Source organism: Girardinichthys multiradiatus, chromosome 13, assembly GCF_021462225.1.
Source record: "Girardinichthys multiradiatus isolate DD_20200921_A chromosome 13, DD_fGirMul_XY1, whole genome shotgun sequence".
NCBI lineage: Eukaryota > Metazoa > Chordata > Actinopteri > Cyprinodontiformes > Goodeidae > Girardinichthys > Girardinichthys multiradiatus.
Window position 1 is genome coordinate 3443356 of NC_061806.1, and position 27432 is coordinate 3470787.

General features: G+C 39.7%; 1 protein-coding gene across 2 annotated transcripts in view; it reads left to right on the forward strand.

Moving 5' to 3' along the window:
• LOC124879259 (retinoic acid receptor beta-like) overlaps positions 1-27432 on the forward strand; it is a 361385-nt gene that overhangs the window by 313586 nt on the left and 20367 nt on the right. For both annotated transcript variants that reach the window (XM_047383707.1, XM_047383709.1), the window contains 2 exons: positions 13600-13760; positions 22139-22315. In XM_047383707.1, coding sequence (XP_047239663.1) covers positions 13600-13760; positions 22139-22315 — 338 coding nt within the window. The remainder of the gene's footprint in view (positions 1-13599; positions 13761-22138; positions 22316-27432) is intronic.

A 27432-nucleotide genomic window follows, 5' to 3' on the forward strand; every position in this document is an offset into this window, starting at 1 on the left:
CAGGATCCAGAAATAAACAATTAGTTCCTGGTTAGCTTATACAGATGTGAAGAGAACCATGGTTTACTGTTGTTGTATGTGCAAAAGGTCTTGATCTGCACACACAGGTCCTCACAAAAACTGATGTATGATGTCACAGTGTCAGTGAATTGGTTTAGATCAGAGGCTGCAGCTTTAAGAGCAGGCCTGTAGCTCCTGATGTGACTTTTCAGTCCACTTCCTAATAGTCCTAACCACAGGCTTAGACGGTTTTGGTATCTGTTTTTATGCTGGAATGAGAAAAAGCAGAAAGTTATCAGTGCTAAAGCAAAAAAAAAAAATCATGCCTATAGATGACTGTTTTGATGTTTAGGAGTTCCTCTCTGATGAAAGTGACCAGAGAATGTTGACAAAAAGCTAAAAAAAACCGAAAAAACACAGAACGTATTAGAGAGCAAAGCCCCCAAGGCTGCCACCCACACCACCGTCTTGAATCTGTATAATAGCCTATATTTGTGAAATACTTAGTATTTAGTTCTTTTAAGGGAGGACTTCTTGTTTCAAAGCTGGTTTTCAGCCGCAATAAATACATTGTTATTTTTTATCTTAATGAGTAATTGTTTAATATCATACTGATTCTTACTTTTCAATAGTCTAGTTGTTCTTAGGTCAAGAGTGAATGACACTTTGACAGGTACTGTTTAATGCAAAGCCAAGGAGTAATATAAATAATGACAAAAACTGAAACTTGATTTAGATGTTTGTTTGCTGCTATATCAGAGCTTCAGCGGAGCAGAGGGTGATGGTCTCTTACAGCAGATGTACTCACTAATAGCTGTGGGAGTGGGCTTACTGTGAAAGACTGCATATTGCTTCCACATAATGAAAGTTGGGGCCACTTCACAGTATAATCATACGCTTTTCACATTTTTCAGTGTCTCTCAGTCTTACACATTTTCAGTTGCTATGGTATATGTTCTCTGTTGTAGGTTATAAGGTGGTGTCTTCCCCCTACCCTGCTTCCCCCTAAAGTACCATTGAGCTTAATCTCAACACAGTGCTGGCAGCAAGGAATTATTGTCATTCCTCGACACCCACCTGGTAACTGTTGGTAAGCTGCCATGTTAAGTGCTGTGGCAAGCAGCCCAGGTGCCCCACCACTCCAGATAGATGGTGTTTATTTACCACTGCATCTGTTTATTTGCGCTGTGCAGAGCTTGGCAGCACGCAAATGGCTGCCGGCAGCTTCTCAGAACAACCACTAGCCATGCACCATGGAGAGAGGGAGGAAAGGAAACAGTAAGCTGTTCCAGTAGGGTTAAAGTCAGCCATAAAAACTGCAACAAATAGATTAACAAAAGACAGAAAGCAACATTGCTTACTGAAAAAAACAGAGAAGAGACTCCTAGAAAACTGAGTGATAACTTTATGTTGGTGGGCATTGCTGAGAAAAATATTTAACAGCTTGTCTGAACTCCAGTCAATGACCCTTCTTCCCCTGGTGTAACATCGTTGAGAGCACTCCATAAACACCTGAAACTCTCCCATTCACAGCTCTGGCTCAGAACCTGGCACAGAGGCTGGGTTGTAGAAAACACAATGGCAGCAACATCTTTCAGTTGTCAGTTTCCAGCTAAAATCACATGCTTGGTGCAGGACTCATGCTGTTTGCAACTCAAATCTGGTTTTATTTCAACAAAGACAAGATAAGTGGATATTATATAAGTACATTAAAATGAACATTTCAACGAGACCCAGAACATTTTTCCCAGAGCTTATTTCACTTAATTTCACTTAAACTTTCTTACCTTCAGCATTTCCCCTGTAGAATAGGACCGATAGGTCAGTAGACTCCTCCTTCATTGCAAAATTAAACGGTTTTAACCAGCAAAACTAAACTAGAGGTTTTTTTCTGACTGGAACTAATATTAACATTTTGGGGCAGTCCAGCCAAAGTCTCTGATAGAGAGTCTGTGGAGGGAGCTAAAGATAAGGGTAATGGCAAAGAGGCCTTCCAACATCACCAAATTGATAATCATCAAAATGGCAAAACACTGCTTAGTACGTAATTATAAAAAGGGCTTGATTGATTGAATTGCCATATTTTTAATACAATGCAAATAAAAATAGTTAAATGATTTGTTATTTTAAAATTGATTCTCCTTTTATGTTTTATTATCTTTTAAGAGATGCAAAAGCAAAACACACAGCAGCACCATGTTTCTTAAAAATCTTAAAAATGAATTATCCAAATGGACTGTGGTTGCTTTTTAATAAACCATTCAACACCTTAAAATATTACTCTGAATGAAGGATTTATTTTCCCACAGACAGCTATAAAAAACATAATTTCAAATGATCTGATTAAATTATATTGTTGAAATAGTTTAACACAAGGGCCTACGACGTTTTTCAGTCTAGGGCCCCCAAGCTGATGAATGGATGGAGCAAGGACCCCCTACTCTACATACATACACACACACACACACACACATATATATGTATTTATACTGTATATGTATGCATATATATGTGTGTGTGTGTTTGTGTGTGTGTGTGTGTGTATTTCTATTCAGCACCCTTTACTCTGATACCAATAAATGTAATCCAGGGTAACCAACTGACTTCAACAACACCTGAATAGAACCATATTTACATTTTATTTAAACAGAAGACAAAGTTGTCATTTCTATGAGTGTGTGTGATGTCAGCTTTCTCTAAGCAGGAGGCGACAGGTCAAAAACACACTGACACACTGAAAGCCAATACATATTCTGCAAGAAGAGATAAATTTGTTATTTTAGAACAAGAACAAAGTTCCTGTTGGAAAGGGCATTGCATACTTAACAGGAACTAAAGTGCAGAACTCTTTGTAGGTCTCTCCCACTGCCATATACCCACTTTAAATTTCTCAGACACCACACAAGAAAGACGCTGTGCCCAGATGCCTGGGAGAGAGAACAATTTCTCTGTATTTTCTGTATTTGTGGAGCATGTATTGGCCTTTATGCCTATATATGCTTTAACATCAAAGATGCATCTCAAACAAAAAACCAACTATGATTAATAAAAAATGATATAAACAAGAAACAACATAATTTCTAAAAAAAGAGCAAGCATTATCTCTGCCTAATATTTGAGGAAATGAAATACTTGCTTTTGTAACCTACTTCTTATCATCAGATTTTTCTATGTGCAACAAAGGTTTGCAACCTTTAATCATCCTTTTTCCTTCTTTGTCTTTTGTTCTGATTTCAAATAGGTAAACAGAAGTAGTTGTGCAACTCTGTATATTAAATGTGTGACCTAGATCTAGGTCAATGAAGGATCTCCATAGGTTCTCCAGCCAGTGTTTGGTTCTTTAGTTTTTGTAAGGGAAGCATCAAGGAGGGAGGGATGTGGTCATTCAGGGTTTGTTAAGATGGTGAAAACAGGATGATCTGTGTTTTAAGGTGATTGTCACTAAAGATTATTGATACAAATAATGTTGCATTCCTGCTGATGTACCAAACACTGTTTTAGACTGTACACATGGATCAGTACAGTCAAACACTTGTTGGCTTTCATTTTACAACCAGCAGCTGTGTTTGACTCTAAATCAGTTTTCAAATCCCAGCTATATGTTAAATGCATACAGGTCAGTTTTATATGAACAAATGAATTAAACTAGATCAGAGGTTAATGACCTCAATAAGCCCTTCTGGGGCCCTTCTGAAAAAGATCACTTATTTAGTTTTATAAATGTATACTATGTGCAATTTGTTTGATCATTATGGGAAGAAATGCACTTTCCTGAAATTACAAGACTCACTGAGTTCTCTTAAATATTTACAGAAAATGAAATGACTAAAACTGCCCACAAAAAGAAATAAAGCCTTTGGTTTTCAGCCAAATAACATAAAAGACCAAAGAAAAACAGTGTCCTTTTGTCCTTCCAGGTTGCAGTGCCCTGAACTAGATTCTAAAAAGATTTTATGGTCTTGCTTTACCTCAAACAAAAACATAACACCACATAATGGAAAAACATGTTATTCTCATTTATTGAATGATTGCAGCTCTGATGTCACAAGATATCTTGTAAGAAGGTAAGACATCTCAATAAAGATGCCTGATAAGTCTGAAAGCTTTCTATTGGCAACATTTACTTTTCAAACCTTTGATAAACCTAATATTTAAGTAGCCAAATATGAAGAAAAAAAGACATATTTTCCATGTGGAAGCCAAGAACAGTGATCACAGGCTCTACATTAGGCATGATATTCCATGGCTTCTCTCTGTAGCCTGTAAATGGTGTTAAAAAGCTATATATTTTCATGACCTATTGTTCAATGCATCATATGGATGTATCTGCTCATACTCATAGTAATTTGCTCATAGAGCAGTGGTGACTGATTGCCTAGGGTGGGGGTGAGATGGATTTACCTAGCTGCTGTCTTCCTAAATCACATCTTGTGGCTCGCCAGCTTGTGTTAACACTGCAACCCTCTTGCCAGTCACATTTTGTTACTACACCATGACAAGTGACACCCAAACACTTGTATCCACAAACTGTGGAACATCCTGATTTCTGCATTATTCAGTACCATTTGCCCTGTGCATGAAGTAGGATTATTGTGTGTTGTCTTGATAAAAACTGCAAGATATATCTTATTCATAATTTGTGGAATAGTGTGTTTACCTGCCACGTCTGTTGGTTTTGGCTGATTTGAGGATCTCTTACCATGATAAGAGATGAAGCAAAATAAAAATCAAAAGATGTGTCTTTGCATATTGGAAGAAAAAATCAGAAGATCATAAATTACAAATATTTTATAGCCATCAGCTGTTTTGTTGACACAATTGTTGGGTCTGTGTCTGTACTTTGTATATTTAAAGACTTGTTAGAAATTTGGAATGTTAAATTATTTCTTGATGTTCACCCAAAGAACGTCTAATTAAAGTGAGAGCAATATTTTTTTCTAGCAGCAGACATTCAGATGTGTAATTGTGTTTTCTACCCTTAAAAAGAAATATAATTTGACATATTTCAATTCTAACTAGAAAACTTGCAGGAACAAAAACATCAAAATATTTCTGATCAATGTGAACTCTGTCTATCCGGTTGTCATGTGAAAAACGAGTCTTTAAAATAAACAGTTTAATAAAGGTTATTAAACCTTTATTCTAACTAATACCAAATTGTGCATTTTCAATGCATTTTTGGTATTAGGATCATCTTATCATGAGACAAGCATGAAAAAAACATAATATGACCAGTCAAATTAGATTCTTTAAAACACGTTTTGTGATTTGTGAAAGATTTCTGCTATTTGCAAAAACAATAAAAGGATGAGGATTTTTATTTTCCACCAAAATATTACTTAAATCTTGTCCTGTTCTCATGGACCCATCATGTTTTCTCTCATCTCATGATCTGATTGTACAGTTACACTGTAGAAATCTAGAGGTTAATGTTTGCCCTAGTGCCCTTCTAAAAGTTAAAGGATATAATTGCAGGTTTTTGAAGTGGAATTCTGTTGGGAGTTTATGAGCAGTTTATATCACACCTGGGGTAAATCACTCTGTTTGTATCTATATTTTGTTAAATAAAGTACATTTTTCCCAGAGGCTGAGCTAATGCGTAGTCCAAAGTGGGCAAGACCAAAGCTGATTTCAATCATCTTATAATGACAATCCTAACAGAGTTAGATATGAAGAAAACCTGTAAAATATGAGCTACATAACATTTAATTTCCCTTTGGGATAATAAAGTATTTTTTTTATTGAATTGAAATAGAATAAGATATTAACCTCCAAATAGAACCCTAACTCAAAAAACTCTAAACCACCTATTCAATGCAGCTTTAACAATGTATTTTTTATCTACAGCTTTTCTTTTCCTGTTATTTATAGCTGCAATAAACTGAAAAGCTTTTTTCACTGATGTTTCAGATTTTTGAGAAGAAATTGGGCAACAGTTGTTACATACCTACACTATATTCCCAAAAATATTGGGTCACATCACCACATCAATGAATTCTGGTGTTCCAATCACTTCCATGGCTGCAGATGTATAAAGTCTGGTGTGGAGAAACCTGACTGGACTGAAGAGAGCCCTAAACTCAACCTTCTTGAACACCTTTGGGATGAATTAGTTCTGGTTTTCTCATCTAACAATGAACAAACTCCTAAACCTTGTGGAAATTGTTTACAGAATAGGTAAAGTTAAGTTAAGGTAATTGACCTTATAGAATAAGAATAGGATGTCATCAAAGTTCGTGTAAAACTAGACAGATAAAAACATTTGGCAATATAATGTCCTGTATATGCAGTAGAGAGTTGGTGCAGGGCGTTTCTTTCTGCAGTCTCAATCTCTGCTTTACTGTCTTCCCTGACTTCATTCAGCGATAGCAGCTTTTCTCTGCAGCACAACAGAGGCCCACTACTCTCCTGTTTCAATAACCAAACCCTTCACTGAGCCCATAGTGACACCAAAAGCCCACATTACAGCTGAGCTTGGGATTCAGTTGTCTCATCACTTGCCCTACATCACATCCTTTGAAATAATCACAGCCAGGTATGGATTGAAAAATATTTTTAAATCGATTCTGACTCCAGATATCTGAAATATCTTTTACTCCCAAATTCTAATTGAGTTGTTCATGTTTTGCACAAAATCTTGTCTCTGTATTTGAACAAATGCAAAAATAGTATAACTGCAACTAAATTCAGGAGTGGAGAGGATGGATTTGCCTGCCTGCAGTCCTGACTTGAGTTCCAGATAACACTTGTTGGATCTTCTTTAGGGCCTGCTTTTCATGTTAAAGTGACTTACACAACCATACTGGCTGACCTTCAACAGATGCTGGTTAAAGAATGGGAAGCCATCCCACAGCCATATTTGACCAATCTAGTGACCAGCATGTTCAGGTGTCAGGTTGTGTTTGTGTTCAGTTCAGTGTACAATACTAAGGCCCGTTTGTTAATTTAATAATTGGTTAAATTGGCAAATATCTTGTTTTTTCTAATGTTAATCATCCAGTCCAGTTGTAAACATCAAACAAGAGTCAGTATAGCCACCGATCGCTTACTCAACTTTGCTGCTCAACCCATAAATACATTTTTCTCACATACTGTATGTGGCACCTTTTAATGAGGAATAAACTTTCCTACAGTATTTATTATCTAGAAGCATTATTACAACAAAGTAATCACTGTCCAACATTTACTTTCATATAATGAGATCATAGGGCTATATGGTGGCACAGTTGGTAGCACTGTTGCCTTGCAGCAAGAAGGTCCTGGGCCGGGGATCTTTCTGCATGAACTTTGCATGTTGTCCCCATTTCTCTCCGGATACTCCGGCTTCCTCCCACAGTCCAAAACACTGTTAGGTTATTTGGTTTCTCTAAATTGCCCTTAGGTGTGAATGAGTGTGTGCATGGTTGTTTGTCCTGTGTGTCTCTGTGTTGCCCTGCGATGGATTGTTGACCTGTCCAGGGTGTACCCCTCTCTCCCGTGGACTGCTGGAGATAGGCACCAGCTTCTCCGTGACCTATTACGGAAGAAGCGGGAGAAAATGACTGATAATGGCTGCTTATTAAGAACAGTGAATGCCACGAAAACCCATTCTCCAGCTAAAACTAAAAGCACATTAATATTCTTTGCCTACTATATTCCATAAATAAAGGGACTTTATTGTAAAGTAGGGCATAAGAATTACCTGTTGAATTATCAGATAAGAAAGGTTCCTTTGGGAGACTGATCACTTGACAATAGGTCCAATACATTGTCTGTCTCCAGATCCCCTTGTTATGCAGGCTCCTGCTGATCATGATAATTGTACTGTGTTGAGTAAGACTTCAAAGATCTAATGAAGCACAGGGCTCCAGGAACTCTACAAACAAGATCCCAAATCCAGTGTCTCACAAAATTAGAATTTTACATGAGATCAATCAAAAAAATTATTTTTTTGACAGAGATGTCAGGCTTCTGAGAAGCATGTTCATTTTGATGCACATAATACTTGGTTGGGCCTATTTTGCATGAATTACTGCATCAATGCGGCGTGCCAGGGAAGTGATCAGCCTGTGGTTCTGCTGAGGTGTAATGGAAGGTGGCTTTGATAGCAGCCTTCAACTCATCTTCATTGTTGGATCTGGTGTCTCTCATCTTCAAGACTCCATAGATTCTCTATGGGGTTCAGATCAGGCCAGTTTGTTGGCCAGTCAGTGACACCGTGGTCATTGGACCAGCTTTTGGTACCTTTGGCAGCATGGGCCGGTACCAAATCCTGCTAGGAAACAAAATCAGCATCTCCATAAACTTTGTCAGCAGAAGGAAGCATGAAGTGCTGTCGAATTTCCTGGTAGATGCCTGCGTTGACTATGGACTTCAGAAAACCCAGTGGACCAGAACCAGCAGATGACATGGCACCCAAAACCATCACTGACTATGGAAACGTCTCACTGGATTTCAAGCAATGTGGATTCTGTGCCTCTCCACTCTTCCTCCAGACTCTGGAACCTTGATTTCCAAATGAAATGCAAACTTTACCTTAATCTGAAAGCAGGACTTTGGACCACTGAGCAACTTGTCCAGTTCTTTTTCTCCCTAGCCCAGGTAAGATGCTTCTGACATGTTACCTGGGGGCAGAATAACTAGATGTTTTACTTTCTTTAACTTTTAAAGTTTCCATCCATTTCCTCAAATATTTCAAATGTATTTGGGTTCCCTTTCACAAGCTTCTCACAATAGCTTGCTTGAATTTTGGTATATTCCTGAAACAAGAACTGGTGAAAATGGATCAGGTTTGTGGGCCACCTTCCCCAAACAAACATCTCTGCTCAAACATTTTTTCTGGGACTGAGATCAGGTCTTGAGCAGATGAATGTAGAACCTTCAGGCATCTGGGATTTATATACATGGATGAACCAGACTTGTGGAGGTCCACAGTTCTATTTCTGAGGTCCTGAGATCTCTTTTCATTAGACTTTCCCATGTCACACAAGAAAGCAGAATGTTTGAGGTGTTGCTTTAAAATACATCCACAGGTATACCTCCACATCACTCAGAATTGTGAATTAACATATCAGAAGCTTAAAATGCCATGATCTGCGCAGTCATCCCAGTGTATGTAAACTTCTGGATTCAAAGAAAAGGAAAGGTTCTGTGTGTTTTTATACATGATGTAAATATCTATGTGAAAATCTGGTTTTAGCTGTATATCATTCAAATTTCAGCAAAGTATATATGCTTGAGGCTCTTATTGTGAAAGGTTAAAGGAAGGTGTAACTTGGTTCATCAGCTGTGTTGACAGCTGAACAGTTAAAGCCATAAAGTTTCATAGTTTTTTGGTTGTTCTGCCATGTTCTTTCCACTTATTTGTGTGCCGGCTTGCAATTGTCCTCTTTGTAGCCAAAAAAAAAACAGCAGGTACAGAATTGACAAAGATCTGATGAAAGCACCACTGAGAACTACAGGAAATCTGACTAATTCAAGAAGGATTCACATTTAGGGCCTGTTTTTCAAAGATCCCACATAGGGGGCGCCAAATTGCTTGTTCAAAAAAAAAAGAGTTGCACGTTCAATAAGTGTGTGACTTTCAAAGATTGCGTGCGCCAGGCGCGTAGCTAGACCTGCAGATGTTTGTCTGAATAGCCCCGGACTTCTTGATAGAAAAAATTTGCAAGTATTAAAAAGATGCCGCCACAAAATGGTATTGGACTTCACCTTTTTATTTAAAAACAATCAGATTGTTTCAATTGTGTTCCATATAATCTCCTCCTGCTCCACCTAACCTGATGATGAGTTAAAAGGAGAAGACAAAAAATACCTATTTTCGCGCCGCGAATGCGCAACTACGCGCACAGCCAGAGACGGACTTCATTCTGGATAAGTCTAGAACAGCAGTTCACTCCAGGTCGACCTGCCTCCTTCTTTATCTGAAAAGTTACACTGAGTGCCTCAAACTGGGCTCATTTCAGAGCAACCACGGAGCCAACCGAAGAGTGGGAGCCTGGTCTGTGTGTGTTCAGGAACAAGTGGACGCCGAGCAGTATAACCCAGACGAAGATGGCGGTTAAACCTGAATGCTGACTCAGAATGGGCTAATTGTAAGTTACAGCTAATCACGTATTCACCCAGCAAGACATGAGGTGGAGGTTCACTCTGATGAGCATCTTCAGGGTCATGATGAGGGACTTTCACTTGAGCTACAGGTGATGTTAAATGATCTGTGATAGAAAACAGCAGCAACTTTCTCTGTGAGCTTCTTGCCGGATTTGCATCATAATGTGAAAATATCTGGTCCTTTACTTCAGTCAAAATAAAAGCATTTAATCCTATCGTAGCTGAACACATTAAAAGTTCTTCAGATCATCACATTGCATCTCATTGCTGCAGCCAGTCTTATAGTCCAGTTCTACATGTAGACAGAACAAAGTGTTGCTCAATAAACCAGGAAAATATCTCCTGGTTCCAGTAAGACGTAGTAGAAAGTATAAAAGTAAGCCTCCCTCTTCTCTTTTATATCTTTTGTGCTGATTCTAAACATACAGCTCTGGCTTTAAAGATGCAGGATAATTAAGAAATAAATCATAGCAATTAATCACAGGTGGACCATTGATTAGTTAACTATTTAATTTTTCTGAATTACACATGTAATATTATATAAACTAAATTTATTAAACAAGGATACCATATGTATGCAGTTATTAATAACTGTAATATTAGTACTGATAAGGTCCAGGATGAGGCTCTATGCTATATTTTAAACACCACAAATTAACACTCTTTCCTCTCAGTGTTTAATAGTAAGAACTGCACTAATGTCTCACATGCTCAGTGCAGAACAAAAGACTGTGTTGAAAAATGTTTCATTTATTATTTTTGGCAGGCCAAATTTCTTCAGAAGTGGAATGAAGGGCCGAAAAGATGGCGATAAAGAGAACAGGTTCATAAAAGAAGGAACAATTTTAATAAAATGTTTCGAAAGTTCTTGGCATAATGAAATAAATGTGTTTTAGGATTTTACCTTTGACTAAGATTTAGGAAAATCAACTTTATACCACTTTCCTTTTTTGAAATATAAGAATAAAGACAATGGAGCCTCAGGAGTGGAACACTTTGATGACAATGTAACGTTTAAAAAGGTCATTTATGTAGATGACAAAAGAAGCACATTTATCTGGCCCATAGTAAACATCTCTGAGTTTAAGAAAAAATTCTGATAAAGTTATTTTCTAAATACCTCAAAATGTGTCATTATTTGCTTCAGCAAAATGGTTTTTCATCAGTCCTAAACTCTATTTCTCCTTGTCCTTTATTCAGCTTTTAACAAAAATAAAAAGTAAAATTATTGTAAACCTTTTTTGTTTGATTCACAATAATTTACTTTCAGTCTAAAACCAGTCGAGACACAGAACTGGTACAATATGTCCTATATTATTTTAATTTTAAATTACCTATAAATTGTCTTATTGAAATTTAAATATTTTGGATTTGGGCTAAAGCCCCCAATGTTTTGAGACACTAAAAACGCCCCTGGCATGCGCAATGGATATTAGGTGCAAAAGAGGTGCAGACTGCCCTATTTAAATGAGGAAATTGTGTGTGCTACTGGCTGGGTGCTACTGCCCCAGCAGAATAAGAGGAAATAGTAACAAAGGTTGTGTTGCTTGAATCATGCAGGGGTAGCCGCGCTGCTGCATTATAAATGGTCCAGTTGATGATTTTGTTCTTCTGTTCCATTCTGCTCCTGCTTTTCTGCACTGTTACAGTTAGTAAACTTATGTCGTCACTATTCACAGCAGCCTCTGTTCTGACAAGATTAATTCTCCTATAAATACACTGTAGTTTGTTGTAAGAGTTGGCTATCTTTATAGATAGATATGTAAAGCACGAATCATCTCAGACTGGTTTCTTGAACATGACAATGAGTTCACTGGACTCAAATGACCTCCACAGTCACCAGATCTCAATCCAATAGAACACCTTTAGGATGTGGTGGAACGGGAGATTCGCATCATGGATGTGCAGCCGACAAATCTGCAGCATCTGTGTGATGCTATCATGTCAATATGGACCAAACTCTCTGAGGAATGTTTCCAGTACCTTGTTGAATTTATGCCACGAAGGATTAAGGCAGTTCTGAAGGCAAAAGGGGGTCCAACCCGGTACTAGCAAGGTGTACCTAATAAAGTGGCTGATGAGTGTATGTCATGGCTTCTGTTTGTGATTGGCTCCAAATCAGAGCTTAAATAATCCTACAAAGAATCCTCTGTTCTCATCTATTTTTATTATTTTTATTTTTGACAATCCAAATCTGTTGACACATGTACAGAAGATTCTCTCTCTTCGTCATCTTTCATTCTATCTATGCTTCCTTCTGGCCACGGTGACAGCAGGCATTATTGCGTCCCAGTTAGTAACTGCATTTCAAACATGCTAAATCTAAACGAATATACTGCACTGCAATCAGTTTCAGGTTTGATAAATCGTGTTGCGGATGGTAAAGGATTATATTTGCATATCTCCCTGCCAAAAATGTGCACATTTGGGTCATTATCACATTTTGGATATTCACGAAGGCAAACACGCTAAAAGGTTTGCGCTCGCTATTCTGCTGACTTTACACATGCCATACGATTAGTACTTTGTTTGTAGATCAGCTTTGCAGACACAAACAGGTTTGTGTGTTGTTTTTACACAAACCTTTTGAAGATCAGGTCCTTAGAATGCTAACTCTAAATCAATGTGATGTAGACGTTTTAATTTATTGGTACAAACTGAAGAATGTGATAAAATGATTCATCCTTTTAACTTATTCTTCTAAAGAAAAAAAGTGTCGCTAAAAGTCTAAATATTTTAGACTGCCCAGTTATTGAATTTACTATGGTCCGCAAACACAGGAGGAAGATTCTTTGGTGTCTATCACAGCTGCCAGTGGCACAGTTGGTAGCAGCGAGAAGGTCCTGAATTCGACTCCCGGTTGGCAGTCTTTCTGCATGGAGTTTGCATGTTCCCCCCGTGCGTGGGTTCTCTCCGGGTACTCTGGCTTCCTCCCACAGTCCATAAACATGACTGTTAGGTTAATTGGTCTTTCTAAAATGGCCTTATGTATGAATGGATGTCTGCATGGTTGTTTGTCCTGTGTGTCTCTGTGTTGCCTTGTGATGGACTGGTGACCTGTCCAAGGTGTACCCTGCCTCTCGCTCGTAGACTGATAAAGATAGGCACCAGTTCCCCTGTTACCCTGTATGGAAGAAGCAGGTATAGAAAATGGATGGTATTCGTAATAGGTTTCTCAGTGTGCCTCAGCCTTCACATGTAGTTAGAACAGGTTGATTTTACAGACTTCATTTTTGATTTCTGTTCATTAATCTCAGCATGTGAAGCACCAATTTTTGTAAGTTTTAGAATTATCGTAACAAAGGTCCACAAGCTAAAAAAATAGTAGGTGTGTAGATTGTTATAACTGATAACAAAAACTCCTTCTGTTGAGCTTCTATTGATACGACTTCTTGGATGTGCTTGACTTTGAAATTATTAACCCAGATTAGACATTTTACTGTTGCCACCTTGTAAGCTGTAGTCATTAGAAAATCAAGAATCTGAAAAATGTTATTTGTTCTCCTTCAGCTGTTCGAAACGATCGGAATAAGAAGAAGAAGGAAAGCCCCAAGCCAGAATTGGCAGAAAGTTACGAGCTGTCAGCCGAGCTAGAGACCATCATTGAGAAGATCCGTAAAGCCCATCAAGAGACCTTCCCCTCCCTCTGCCAACTTGGCAAATACACCACGGTGAGTGTTCACCTCTTTACTGTTGGATCAACGGGAACTTGAGTGTTCTTCATTCATTTACAGTACACCATGTGACTCAGGGGATTGTGCTTCTTTAGTCCTGGCTGACAAATTTGCAATCAGCTTATTGATAACCAATCTCTTGCACTGTGCTCTAAATCCCCATTTAATGCAACCTGAGTCCCCAGATGTAAAGTTCTGACTGTCTAGACAAATCCTCAACAGAACCTCTTGTTCATTAGTATTAGTTATTGATTGGACATCAAGTGTGCTGGAAGGATGGTAGAAGGGATCATTATATGACTGTACACATCCTGACGTCAGGGTTTGTTCATCTCACTGTGGTGCATTCATTTCAAATTTGTTTAAACTCAAAACTTGCTGAGAAACAAACAATGAAGAAACATTGTAGCAAAATGTAGCACCTTCACATCATCTCACTCACTCTGCTGTTCAACGTTTAACAAGTTTGAAAAGTTTGACTGATGCATCAAATCCAACTAGCATGATTATCAACTTCTGTAAATGCAACAGAGTGAAGAAGGATGTCAAAAGTGCTCACCAAGGCTGGAGATTGCTTTATATTCCACTGATCTGAAACAGCCAAACACCACTACCCACACTGAATGATGGGCAGATCTGATAGCAAGGGGGAAACCAGGGTCTTATAGAAAGATCTCATCAGTTGGACACATCAGGGTCTCATTGTCTATGAGCGGCAGACTGTATACAGAAACTGCTCTGTTTTCCTTATCCTCCCTAAGGGATGGCTCTGTGCTGGTTAGAACTGCAAAAAATATGGAGGTCATAAAAATGTTGCTGAAACCTACCCAGAGCGTAACTGTCTGAACACCTTGTTACGCCTTGACAGGAAAGATTTCCGAGCTCTAAGATGGCTGATAGCTGGATAGACAGTCGAGAGCAGCTGCTTTGACTGATACGCAGACACAGCAGCATTGTGATAGAGCTGACAGCGTCTAATGCATTTGTTTTTAAGCTGACTTACATATAGATTATAGTTGACATCTGTGGGCCATGATTGACACCATGCTCTCTGGTGGGGTGAGGTGGGGGGGTGTCTGGGGACTGATAATGTTAGTTTGTGAAAAATCTCACACACCTGTCAATCATTAGGTTTAGCGGGTTAGGGTTGGCCCACTAACCCTATCCTAAACATGTTTATATGAAAATAATCAAATGCAGTGGCAGCCCTAATGAGTAATAATGTGTCTCTTATTGCAGTCATGAGACCCATTAAGTCAGTGACAATAGGTTTCATTACAGAGCTGTGTATGTGATGCTAAAGTAGGGCAGTCGGCAGCTTTTAGCTCTCTGCTGTGAACAGCTGCACTCTGAGGCTGCTGTCATCTCAGCACACAGCCAGCTTCCATCTTCATCTGGGCGTATTTTCCCCTTTTCAATCCAAACACAATGCTCCTAATCGCTGTAACCCTTCTTTACTCCGCCCTAACTATTCTCTTGTGAGACATTTGTTCATTTAACCGCCTAAACATCCCACATTGAACCAAACTCCATGGCTGAAAATAGTCAAACAAACAAAAAAATATTGCTTTCCAGTGATGATACATAATCTGGTGTTTGTTGTTTATTGGAGCGACAGTCAATCCTCAGATAAAGCTATAATCTGGATCAGTGGTAATTATGCTTGCTCTCAGGCGTTGAGAAGTTCCTCATTATTTCAAGGGATTGGATCCTGATGCAGCTTTTGACTTCTCCTCAACAGAAACAGAGGAGGAGCTCTGGCTTTTTCATAGATTAGGTTAAAGCTCCAATTATGTGGTGAAATATTCAAATCCTAGTCTGTGGTGATTTAGGGGTTCACTGCTGGGTTAGCAGAGATAGCTCCACAATGAAAAACCCTTCACTGACACTGATGGTGATGAAAAATGAGCCTGGCACTTTCAAAGACAAACTAAAGCATTAGTCCTCAGCGAGGAGGCCGAGGAGGCTGGGGAGGCTTGAGGCGGTGGCCGCTGTGCAGTACACGCCTCGGCCTGCTAATATTAGCCATTGTCCGCTGCTGCCATCCATCTCAGGTGCTGGCTGCTTTAACAGCCTTTTTCCTTTCTGCATGTGTGCACTCGAGGCTGCTGATATACCTCTTGGTGCTTATTTCTACACTTTTTTAATCCAGCAACTTGTCTAATTTGTTTGGATAAATGAACTAAAATGAAATTAGGATTCCCTGGTAATGTTCTTGTTTTCCTCTATTGAATTATGAAACTGGTGTAATAGACTGAGATTGCTGGGTGGGGGAAAGGAGGGTGTACGAGGTTTAAAGAAATCTAACGGTAACACCTCGTTCCGCCCCGCTCGCCCTTTTTTCATTGTGCTTTCCCTTCTCACCCAGAGGGCACAACAAGATAAGTTGCTCTAATATCTGCCACTGTCACGTTCTTCACCGTATGTCCATTGAGAAAAAAATACTCTCTTACACACATTGCATCTCCACCTCCTCCCTTCCCATCAAATCGGACGTCAATCAGTGTAATGTGCAGTCCTAGTGCTGTTGTGTTGACTGCAGCTCATTGTCTTTGATTTAAACACAGCTCTAATGTGTCTCTCACTTAACCCCTATCATACTTAATGATCTTTTTCCCTCTTAACTGTCTGCTGCCTCCCTTTATCTCCCATTGTGTCTATCTCTCTGATGGCGAAACTGTGTGTGACAGTGTCCAGCAGCTGCCTCAGGGAGATGGAATTACATTAGGATCTAGAAACATCATGGATTCATCTTACTTTTTAATTTTGTGAAGAAACTTCCTACAGAAGTCAAATATGCTAATCAAATGCAAAAGCCGATTAAACTGGACAGCAATTAAATTAATTAAAGTAGAACTTCATTGCAACCTTGAACATTTTCAAATGTTGTCAAATTTGAAAAAATAAAAGCTATTTATAATAGTGGGATTTACTGTGATTTAATTTCATGACCACCACAAAGTAAAAAGGATATGTGGTTTTAAAAATGTCACTCTACCCCTTATTTGCCATTTTTATTGTCTCATTGGTGTCTGCAGTTAATCCAAAAAAACATATTCATTCAATTGAATGAATGAAATGGCCAATATAACCCCTTAAGTTGTTTATACACTGCTAAAAAAAAAAGAAAGGGAACACTCTTAACACATCCTAGATCTGAATGAATGAAATATTCTCATTGAATACTTTGTTCTGTACAAAGTTGAATATGCTGACAACAAAATCACACAAAAATCATCAATGGAAATCACATTTATTAACCAATGGAGGCCTGGATTTGGAATCACACAAAATTAAAGTGGAAAAACACACTAGAGGCTGATCCAACTTTGATGTAATGTCCTTAAAACAAGTCAAAATGAGGCTCAGTATTGTGTGTGGCCTCCATGTGTCTGTATGACCTCCCTACAACGCCTGGGCATGCTCCTGATGAGACGGCAGATGGTCTCCTGAGGGATCTCCTCCCAGACCTGGACTAAAGCATCCCCCAACTCCTGGACAGTCTGTGGTGCAACGTGACGTTGGTGGATGGATGGAGACATGATGTCCCAGATGTGCTCAATCGGATTCAGGATTCTTGGGGAACGGGCGGTCCAGTCCACAGCTTCAATGTCTTCATCTTGCAGGTACTGCTGACACACTCCAGCCACATGAGGTCTAGCATTGTCCGGCATTAGGAGGAACCCAGGGCCAACCGCACCAGCATATGGTCTCACAAGGGGTCTGAGGATCTCATCTCGGTACCTAATGGCAGTCAGGCTACCTCTGGCGAGCACATGGAGGGTCATGAGGCCCTCCAAAGAAATGTCACCCCACACCATTACTGACCCACTGCCAAACCGGTCATGCTGAAGGATGTTGCAGGCAGCAGATCGCTCTCCACGGTGTCTCCAGACTCTGTCACGTCTGTCATATGTGCTCAGTGTGAACCTGTTTTCATCTGTGAAGACCACAGGGCGCCAGTGGCGAATTTGCCAATCCTGGTGTTCTCTGGTAAATGCCAAGCGTCCTGCACGGTGTTGGGCTGTGAGCACAACCCCCATTTGTGGACGTCGGGCCCTCATACCATCCTCATGGAGTCGGTTTCTAACCGTTTGTGCAGACACATGCACATTTGTGGCCTGCTGGAGGTCATTTTGCAGGGCTCTGGCAGTGCTCCTCCTGTTCCTCCTTGCACAAAGGTGGAGGTAGAGGTCCTGCTGCTGGGTTGTTGCCCTCCTACGGCCTCCTCTACGTCTCCTGGTGTACTGGTCTGTCTCCTTGTAGCGCCTCCAGGCTCTGGACACTACGCTGACAGACACAGCAAACATTCTTGCCACAGCTCGCATTGATGTGCCATCCTGGATGAGCTGCACTACCTGAGCCACTTGTGTGGGTTGTAGAGTCCGTCTCATGCTACCACGAGTGTGAAAGCACCACCATCATTCAAAAATGGCCAAAACATCAGCCAGAGGTACTGAGAAGTGGTCTGTGGTCCCACCTGCAGAACCACTCCTTTATTGAGTGAGTCTTGCTAATCTCCAAAGATTTCCCCCTGTTGTCTATTACATTTGTGAAATTGATTGTCAATCAGTGTTGTTTCCTAAGTGGACAGTTTGATTTCACAGAAGTTTGATTCACTTGGAGTTATATTGTGTTGCTTAAGTGTTCCCTTTATTTTTTTTGAGCAGTGTATATTGATAATGTGTTGCTCTTTCTCAAACATCGCAACCTAATCTCTTCCAGAGACAATATCTATATCAATTGGAACACATCAAAGGCTCTTCCTATCTTCTCTGACATTTATCTCTCTCCGTCAGGTACCTGGGCATCAAGATTTCTACCAGGCTGAATGAGCAGACACAATTAAATTAAATCCCATTAGTAACACATTTGCAATTCCAGATGAGAAACTAACACACACACACAAATACACATTCACAGTCAAGCACTTATGCACTTAATTTCAAAGGTTGAAAGTCACACAAACACAGGTTCATACTGGTCCTTCTCAAAATATTAGCATATTGTGATAAAGTTCATTATTTTCCATAATGTCATGATGAAAATTTAACATTCATATATTTTAGATTTCTTGCACACTAACTGAAATATTTCAGGTCTTTTATTGTCTTAATACGGATGATTTTGGCATACAGCTCATGAAAACCCAAAATTCCTATCTCACAAAATTAGCATATTATTAAAAGGGTCTCTAAACGAGCTATGAACCTAATCATCTGAATCAACGAGTTAACTCTAAACACCTGCAAAAGATTCCTGAGGCCTTTAAAACTCCCAGCCTGGTTCATCACTCAAAACCCCAATCATGGGTAAGACTGCCGACCTGACTGCTGTCCAGAAGGCCACTATTGACACCCTCAAGCAAGAGGGTAAGACACAGAAAGAAATTTCTGAATGAATAGGCTGTTCCCAGAGTGCTGTATCAAGGCACCTCAGTGGGAAGTCTGTGGGAAGGAAAAAGTGTGGCAGAAAACGCTGCACAACGAGAAGAGGTGACTGGACCCTGAGGAAGATTGTGGAGAAGGGCCGATTCCAGACCTTGGGGGACCTGCGGAAGCAGTGGACTGAGTCTGGAGTAGAAACATCCAGAGCCACCGTGCACAGGCGTGTGCAGGAAATGGGCTACAGGTGCCGCATTCCCCAGACCTGGGCTACAGAGAAGCAGCACTGGACTGTTGCTCAGTGGTCCAAAGTACTTTTTTCGGATGAAAGCAAATTCTGCATGTCATTCAGAAATCAAGGTGCCAGAGTTTGGAGGAAGACTGGGGAGAAGGAAATGCCAAAATGCCAGAAGTCCAGTGTCAAGTACCCACAGTCAGTGATGGTCTGGGGTGCCGTGTCAGCTGCTGGTGTTGGTCCACTGTGTTTTATCAAGGGCAGGGTCAATGCAGCTAGCTATCAGGAGATTTTGGAGCACTTCATGCTTCCATCTGCTGAAAAGCTTTATGGAGATGAAGATTTCATTTTTCAGCACGACCTGGCACCTGCTCACAGTGCCAAAACCACTGGTAAATGGTTTACTGACCACGGTATCACTCAATTGGCCTGCCAACTCTCCTGACCTGAACCCCATAGAGAATCTGTGGGATATTGTGAAGAGAACGTTGAGAGACTCAAGACCCAACACTCTGGATGAGCTAAAGGCCGCTATCGAAGCATCCTGGGCCTCCATAAGACCTCAGCAGTGCCACAGGCTGATTGCCTCCATGCCACGCCGCATTGAAGCAGTCATTTCTGCCAAAGGATTCCCGACCAAGTATTGAGTGCATAACTGTATATGATTATTTGAAGGTTGATGTTTTTTGTATTAAAAACACTTTTCTTTTATTGGTCGGATGAAATATGCTAATTTTGTGAGATAGGAATTTTGGGTTTTCATGAGCTGTATGCCAAAATCATCCGTATTAAGACAATAAAAGACCTGAAATATTTCAGTTAGTGTGCAATGAATCTAAAATATATGAATGTTAAATTTTCATCATGACATTATGGAAAATAATGAACTTTATCACAATATGCTAATATTTTGAGAAGGACTTGTATTTCATTAATGTAACCTGTCTACTTTGACTCCAGATGCAACCTGTATTTAATAAAGCCATGAATAGTCATAACAGGACATGAGAAAAAAAGTGAAATGTTTGTAATTCATTTGTATTCAGCCCCGTTCTGAAATAATTTCACTACAATTACCGGCCTTTAGTGGTCACTTAGGTAGTAATCCCGGTGTGTGTGATTTATTGCAGGTGTTCTGTTTCTGGCATCAGTTTTGTTAGAGATCATTAGAAAACTATCAGCATCATAAAGATCAAGAGACACAGCAGCCAGGTCAGGAAGAGAGCTGTGCGGAAGATTAAATAATCCTGAAAGAAAACCTATTAGAAGATGCAAAAGAGTCTCTGGGTGAGGTTCACCTTCCAGCCGGACAAGACCCTAAACATACAGCCAGAGTTACAATGTGTTAGAATGGCTGAGGTCAAAGTCCACACCTAAATACAACTGAGAATCTGTTTGAATTGCTATTTAAAAATGCTGTCTATCAGTTCTGATTGGGTTTGGGCTGTTTTGCAAAAGACAATTGGGCAAAATAGTTGGATAGACCTACCCTAGACATCTGCAGCTATAAGCTGGTTTAACATTCTATTCAGGAAGCATGGATATGAACGAATGCCACATTTTCAGATTATTTTCTGTATAAAAACTTGTAAAACCATGTATCTGGTTGTAATGTGACAAGCTGTGAAAACGTTTGAGTGTGAATACTAAGAAATAATTGGAACTGAGTTGAACTGCATTGAACCTAATGCACGGAAATGCACTCAGTTCAGTTTAGGTTAATCAAATTGATTCGAATTGGATGAACCTGGAGATATATTTAAATTTATCTGAACTGAAATGAATCAAATAAGTCAAATCAGATTGAATCAAATCAAAGTCAAATGATCTGAATTGAACTGAATTGAATTGTCTGAATTCAGTTTAATTCAAGCAGAATTGGACATTAAATTAATTTGAATTATACTGAATGAAATTGTTTGTAGTGAAAAATAGTCAAATAAAATGAAATTAATTAGAACTGAATAATATTGTATTGATTACAGGGGAGAAATAATAAAAATTATTCTTAGTATAAATAAATAATAAAATTATTCCAAAATAAAATAAAATTTGGAAAAATTTTATAGTGTAGCAGAGGTGTGGTTCAAATCTGCAAAGATCTTTACATCTATACTTTTTTATGCTGTTGGATCCTTAGGCTGAGTGATATGCTCTTTTGGGTCGATACAGAACAATGAGGTCTTGCTAGAGCTTGGTCACTAAGAGCTTTGCTTGCACCCAGAAGAATTTTAGATTTCTGTAAGCCAAATAATACACTTTCCTTTGCCCTTTGCCCCCTATTATCCTTTATGGGCTTACCTTCTTTTCTTCTTTCATCCCTGCTTTTCTCTCACTGTAATATCCTGGAACATTTAGATTCCACCTTTTCTCATTTTTTCCACATCATCTCTGTTGCTCTGTCAGCTCCACCCCTTCCTGGTTCAACTTCTGTGTTTGTGTAGATTCTGCACTGCATAGATGTTCTAATGACAATCCTGGCTTCATCCTGTTCAGTGCTACCTGTCACAATGAAGTGTCTATATCCCATCATTGCCACCACAACCCACTGACAATGTTATCCTCATTACTGCAGGGCACAGCCACCTGGCTTAGTGTTTTTGAGAGCTCAGGTAGTATGGAACCTATTGACTGCATATTAGTGTGAGACATACAGCAGAAGGAAGAGGGTGCAGTGAGAAGAACATTAGCAGCAGTCTGCACAGAAGCAAAGCAGCAGCTTCTTTCCTGACTCCTTGTGTTTGTTTGTGTTGCAGAACTCGAGTGCAGACCACCGTGTGAGGCTGGACCTGGGCCTGTGGGACAAGTTCAGCGAGCTGGCCACCAAGTGCATTATCAAGATCGTGGAGTTTGCCAAACGAGTGCCTGGCTTTACAGGGCTGACCATCGCTGATCAGATCACACTTCTGAAAGCCGCCTGCCTGGACATACTGGTGCGTGGTGGAGCTTTTATTCCTAAAGGATATATAACACTTGTTTGTTATAGATGTTTTCTGTTTCGAACATGATCAACCAAATAAAGTGGGTTTATTTTATTTCTTGAATATAAATAGCTCAATAATTCAATTCAATTCAGTTTATTTATATAGCGCCAATTCACAACACATGTCGTCTCAAGGCACTTCACAAAGTCAGGTTCATACATTCCAATTAATCCTAACCATTGAAAAGTGCAGTCAGATTCAGTTATTTATTCAAATTGGATAAAAAGTTTTTCTGTCTAAGGAAACCCAGCAGGTTGCATCCAGACTTGCAGCAGTCACTCCTCCCGGATGAGCATGTAGAGACAATAAGCAACAGTTCAAAGAGATAATTAAGTAGGGAAGAAAGTGGCTCTTTTCTTTCCTGTTTTCCGGGGGGTTTCATCCCAAAATATGGAATGGCATCTTCACTCTTATAAATGGAGATTGGTTAAAGAGCAGTGACGAGACATACTACTTTATACAAATGCTGTTGTTATCTTCGCATTTATACTGTGGCTGACATTAAAATCTAGTTATTTCTAATGTGATATACTTGACATGTTTAGTCACTGATGAAAGATTTGCCTTCCTTGCCACAAACCTAGGAGGGCAGTCCAACCCATTTTCTGGTTTATTCAGCTAATAATTGATTGGACACTTGGGGAAATGCATAGACTTTGTGTAGAGACTTGAATTTTCAGCCCAAGGTGGTGGGTTTATTCTCTAATAGTCAAACACTTGATCACCTGGGAAAAAATGGGGGGATATGGGAGGATTGTTCCTCTTAAATAAAGAGCAAACCATTTGTCTGTGGCATGAGGCAAGGCAAAACCTGTCAGAGGGATTTGGGCAGTTTTAGAGGGTACAGTGGCCCTGAGAGGTCAAGACAATGCTTTACAAATCCCAGATTGAGTTAAAGAATACATAGGATTGCCTAAGACTTAATTAGCAATCGGTTACGATACCTAGGAATGACCTACGAATTTCTTAAGAATTAACTGAGATGATTTGGGATTTCACCACCAACAATTTGAACAGCTCAAAACATTTGCCACGAATTCCAGAAATGCAGGAACTCAATAAGAATAAAATACTATTCAGCTATGAATTCAGGAACTTATTACAATTCAACTAATAATCCTAAAATTTTGACATTGTTGGTGATTTGTGTTATTTGTGGTCTGTGTGGAATTGGGGCTTAAAGGGGAGTTTTCCTTTCCACTGTTGCTACCGCTTATCTAGGTCGAGTGAATGCTGCAAGTCAGTGACTTATTGCAATCTGCTGGGTTTCCTTAGACAACATTTAACCAGTTTGAATAATAAACTAAACTTGACTGCATTGTTTGAAAGCGAGGATCAATTGGAATATATGTACTTGACTTGGAATATGTCTGTATGATTGGATTGAATTGACATTGTTTTGTAAAGTGCCAGGAGACGTGTTGTGAATTGGCACAATATAGAAAAACTGGACTGAAGTGAATTGGAACTGACTTTAATGATTATTTAAAACAACAATTCTGTTAGCCGGTTTCCATCACTCTCACCAGTAAATCTGATCTAGATCTTGGAGCATGGACCAACAAGGTCTTCAATGTAAATAACTATGAAATGCAAATGTTACAGCAGGTTATTTGTTTATAAAGGGCCATTTGCATGAACTGCTAACAATTTGTAGGATGGGATTTGTTTTAAGATGATAAAAAATATGTTTTTTACTTGGTTGTGCTCTGAATCACTGTTATCTTGAAAACAACTAAAGTTTGTTAAAGTTAAGACACTAAGACAGTAATCAAGACAGGTTAGATAATGACATCTCATTGCTTCTCAACACAAACCATTGTAGAAGTATCGTTTGTCTGATTGCTTTGGAATAAGCATGGTTAAAAATAAATTACCAAAACTAATTCACTAAATTTCACTATGAAAAGTATTATTTTTTTATTACGAAACAAGGTAAACTCACTTAAAACAATATTAGTATGTTTAAAATGTATTACCTCACATACCTCATCTGTATTGTATAGAATTATTTGGATTAATAAGGTTTTGTGAATTGGATGAAAACTGCAAGTATTTGGGGTCCTTGCGTTCTCTCAGTATTAAATGATCTTTTCATTTCTTCAAGTGATGTGCTGAGTTAGCGGTTATGATCTTCAGAGGAAACATGGTTTATCACTCTACTTGGTTCCTATTAAACTACCCTGATTGGGCGATCGTCTTAGCTAACCAGTGAGTCAGAAACGTCTGATTACTTGACCATGTCTGTCAATTCAAGCCTTGATGGACAATAGATGTCTGAATGAGCATTTTCTCGTTCTAATCTGATTTTATCTTTAAAACAGTTCGGGTTTGTTTGTGTGTGTGTGTAAGTGTGTGTGTTTTTCTTATTTTATTAATGATGACCAGTCACTGGCTCTGTGTTTGTTAATGATAGTGTGTTCTTTATGGAGCACAGATGTGGAAATGTCTGCAGGCTGCTGGGTGATTGTTTGTCATTTAGCAGCTGTTAAGTGAAGCGATATGCTGTAGTAACGCAGCTGCAGTAATGAGATAGAATAAGGCAAATGGCTGTTTCTCTTCCTCTCCTCTCTATCATGCATACTATGCTGTAGTGGTTTTCCAGAGTTAGATGAATTTTGGGGCACAGAAAAGAGAGGAAGGAAGGGGAAAAATTATGTATTTTACATTTTTGACCTTTAAGGCTCAACATTTTGAGCCTTAAAGGTCAAAGGAGCCTTAAATGTTGGGCCATTTTTATTGTTTTGAATCTGAACATATAACTCATTATGTTCGAATTCTGGCAAGACATTTAAAGAAATGTTGTATGGGTATAAGTATAAATGTGTATAAGGATTTTGATCACCAGATTAAGAAACCATTTTATATACTGTGCATTCTTTGCTATTTTTTTATGTGGACCTGCCTTAAGTCCCTTTTGTTAAAAAACATTTATTGAATATATACAGTATATATTTTTTATGCAGTATCCATTTATTGCCATCCCTGGGAAATGTGTGCACAGTGTGTAAAAAAAGTATTGAACTTTGTTCAATTTAATGAAATAACCATTCTGTCTGTTAAGTCTTATCCTGCTAAAACCAGCCCAATATGGAGGTGGTATTAGGACAATAAATAAAAGGCTGAGTCAAGCTCTGGCCTTACTGAACAGCAAATTCTGCACACACATGGAATAAATTCACACAATTTCTTAAAGAAATTTTAATAAGAATTTATTAAGAGAAATAATTCAACTCAAAGTTAAACATATTTAAGTTAACAAACCTTTTACTATACTAGAACAATTCAAATAAAACGATCAAGTAAAATGAAGGAATAAAGACATTATTGAACTATATACAAATGTAGGAATAAGAGAATCAATAAAAATTGTTAAAAGCCATGACCAATAAAATGATGCAATATTACCATTCAGTGTTATGTATGTTGGAGAACCAAGGTTTATCTTGAGGAACCTGGAAATGAGGTTAGATTACTGGTAGAACTAAATAAGAACAATAATTGGTACTCGTACTCGTATTCGTACTCGCCGTCTTACGCTTCATCCGGGACCGGGTCGCGGGGGCAGCAGACTAAGTAGAGATGCCCAGACTTCGCTCTGCCCAGACACCTCCTCCAGCTCCTCCGGTGGGAGTCCAAGGCATTCCCAGGACAGCCGAGAGTCACAGTCCTGGGCCGTCCCCTGGGCCTCCTCCCGGTGGGACGTGCCTGGAACACCTCCCGAGGAAGGCATCCAGGAGGCATCCGGTATAGATGCCCGAGCCACCTCAACTGCCTCCTCTCAATGTAGAGGAGCAGTAGCTCTGCTCCGAGCTCCTCCCGGATGGCCGAGGCCCTCACCCTATCTCTAAGGGAGTGCCCAGCTCATGTCAGCCGCTTGTATCCGGGATCTCGTTCTTTTGGTCATGACCCAAAGTTTATAGCCATAGGTGAGGGTAGGAACGTAGAGCGACTGGTAAATCGAGAGCGTCACTTTTCGGCTCAGCTCTCTCATAATGGAGCGTTTCTTTCAACTCTGAGGTGAGCACAACAACGAGACCAGGGCAGCGTTTCAACAGATTTATTTGTATAATGCAACGGTTAAGCAGGACAGGAACCCAGACAGCAGCAGCAAGGTAACAGGATCTTCACTGGAAAGGAAGGCAACAGGGAGGACATATTTTCTGGACGGTTAGTTTTACACTTACGGTTGGAGAGATTGAGGTTTGACTGGAGGGGAGTTTGTACTTCACTGTGGAGGAGTTCGGCAGGATGTGTGCGGCAAGCAGTAGTAGTTTCTTTCCTTTCCCTTTGAGAGGCTTGATGCCTCAGCATGAGCGTTCCCATGTAGGAGGGTGGACAGGCAGGTGAACAGGAGTACGGTTTCCCGTAAGGGATGTTATCCTGAGCGGGCTAGCCAGAAGCTGAGGAGGGAGGGAGACTCATGGCTGGAGCAGCAAGGACTTGTTCCAATAACTCACCTGAGCATGACACGGAGGCCAGGGCTGGAGAATCAGGGAACGGTCACCAGAATGTGCAAAACTGCAAGGCAGGACAAAAACTAGTTAGTTCAGGTTTCAGAAAATGCAGAGAACTGCAGAACACGGTCAGGTTGCTGGTAGCAACAACGGGCTGACGTCTCCCTCCTGATCTCAGCTCCTTAAGAAGCCCTGTAATCAGGTCCTGATCCGCTACACCTGACAGAGACCGCTCTAGTGCAGAGGGTGGAAAACAAAACACACACACAAACTGCACACCAACACAGAGGTCTGACATTAACAAGCCGTCACATGGGGTAACAGACTACTAAAATGGAAGTCTATGGACTCATAAGACAGCAACGAGTCGTATATAAACATTTGACTTCACTGGCGCTAGCATCAGCCATTAGCGGTTGTAACTAACAAAGGAAAGATTATGGCTTGTTTACCACTTCTTTAAAGTCAAATATGTACTTTAAAATACCATTAATACAAGGATTAAAATGCATGAGCGTTGACAGCGCATTTTGGCCGATCTGTGCAGGCACATGGTGGACATGAACAAAGGACGTTGCAGCTATCCTCAGGTGCGGCGGGGATCGGGCT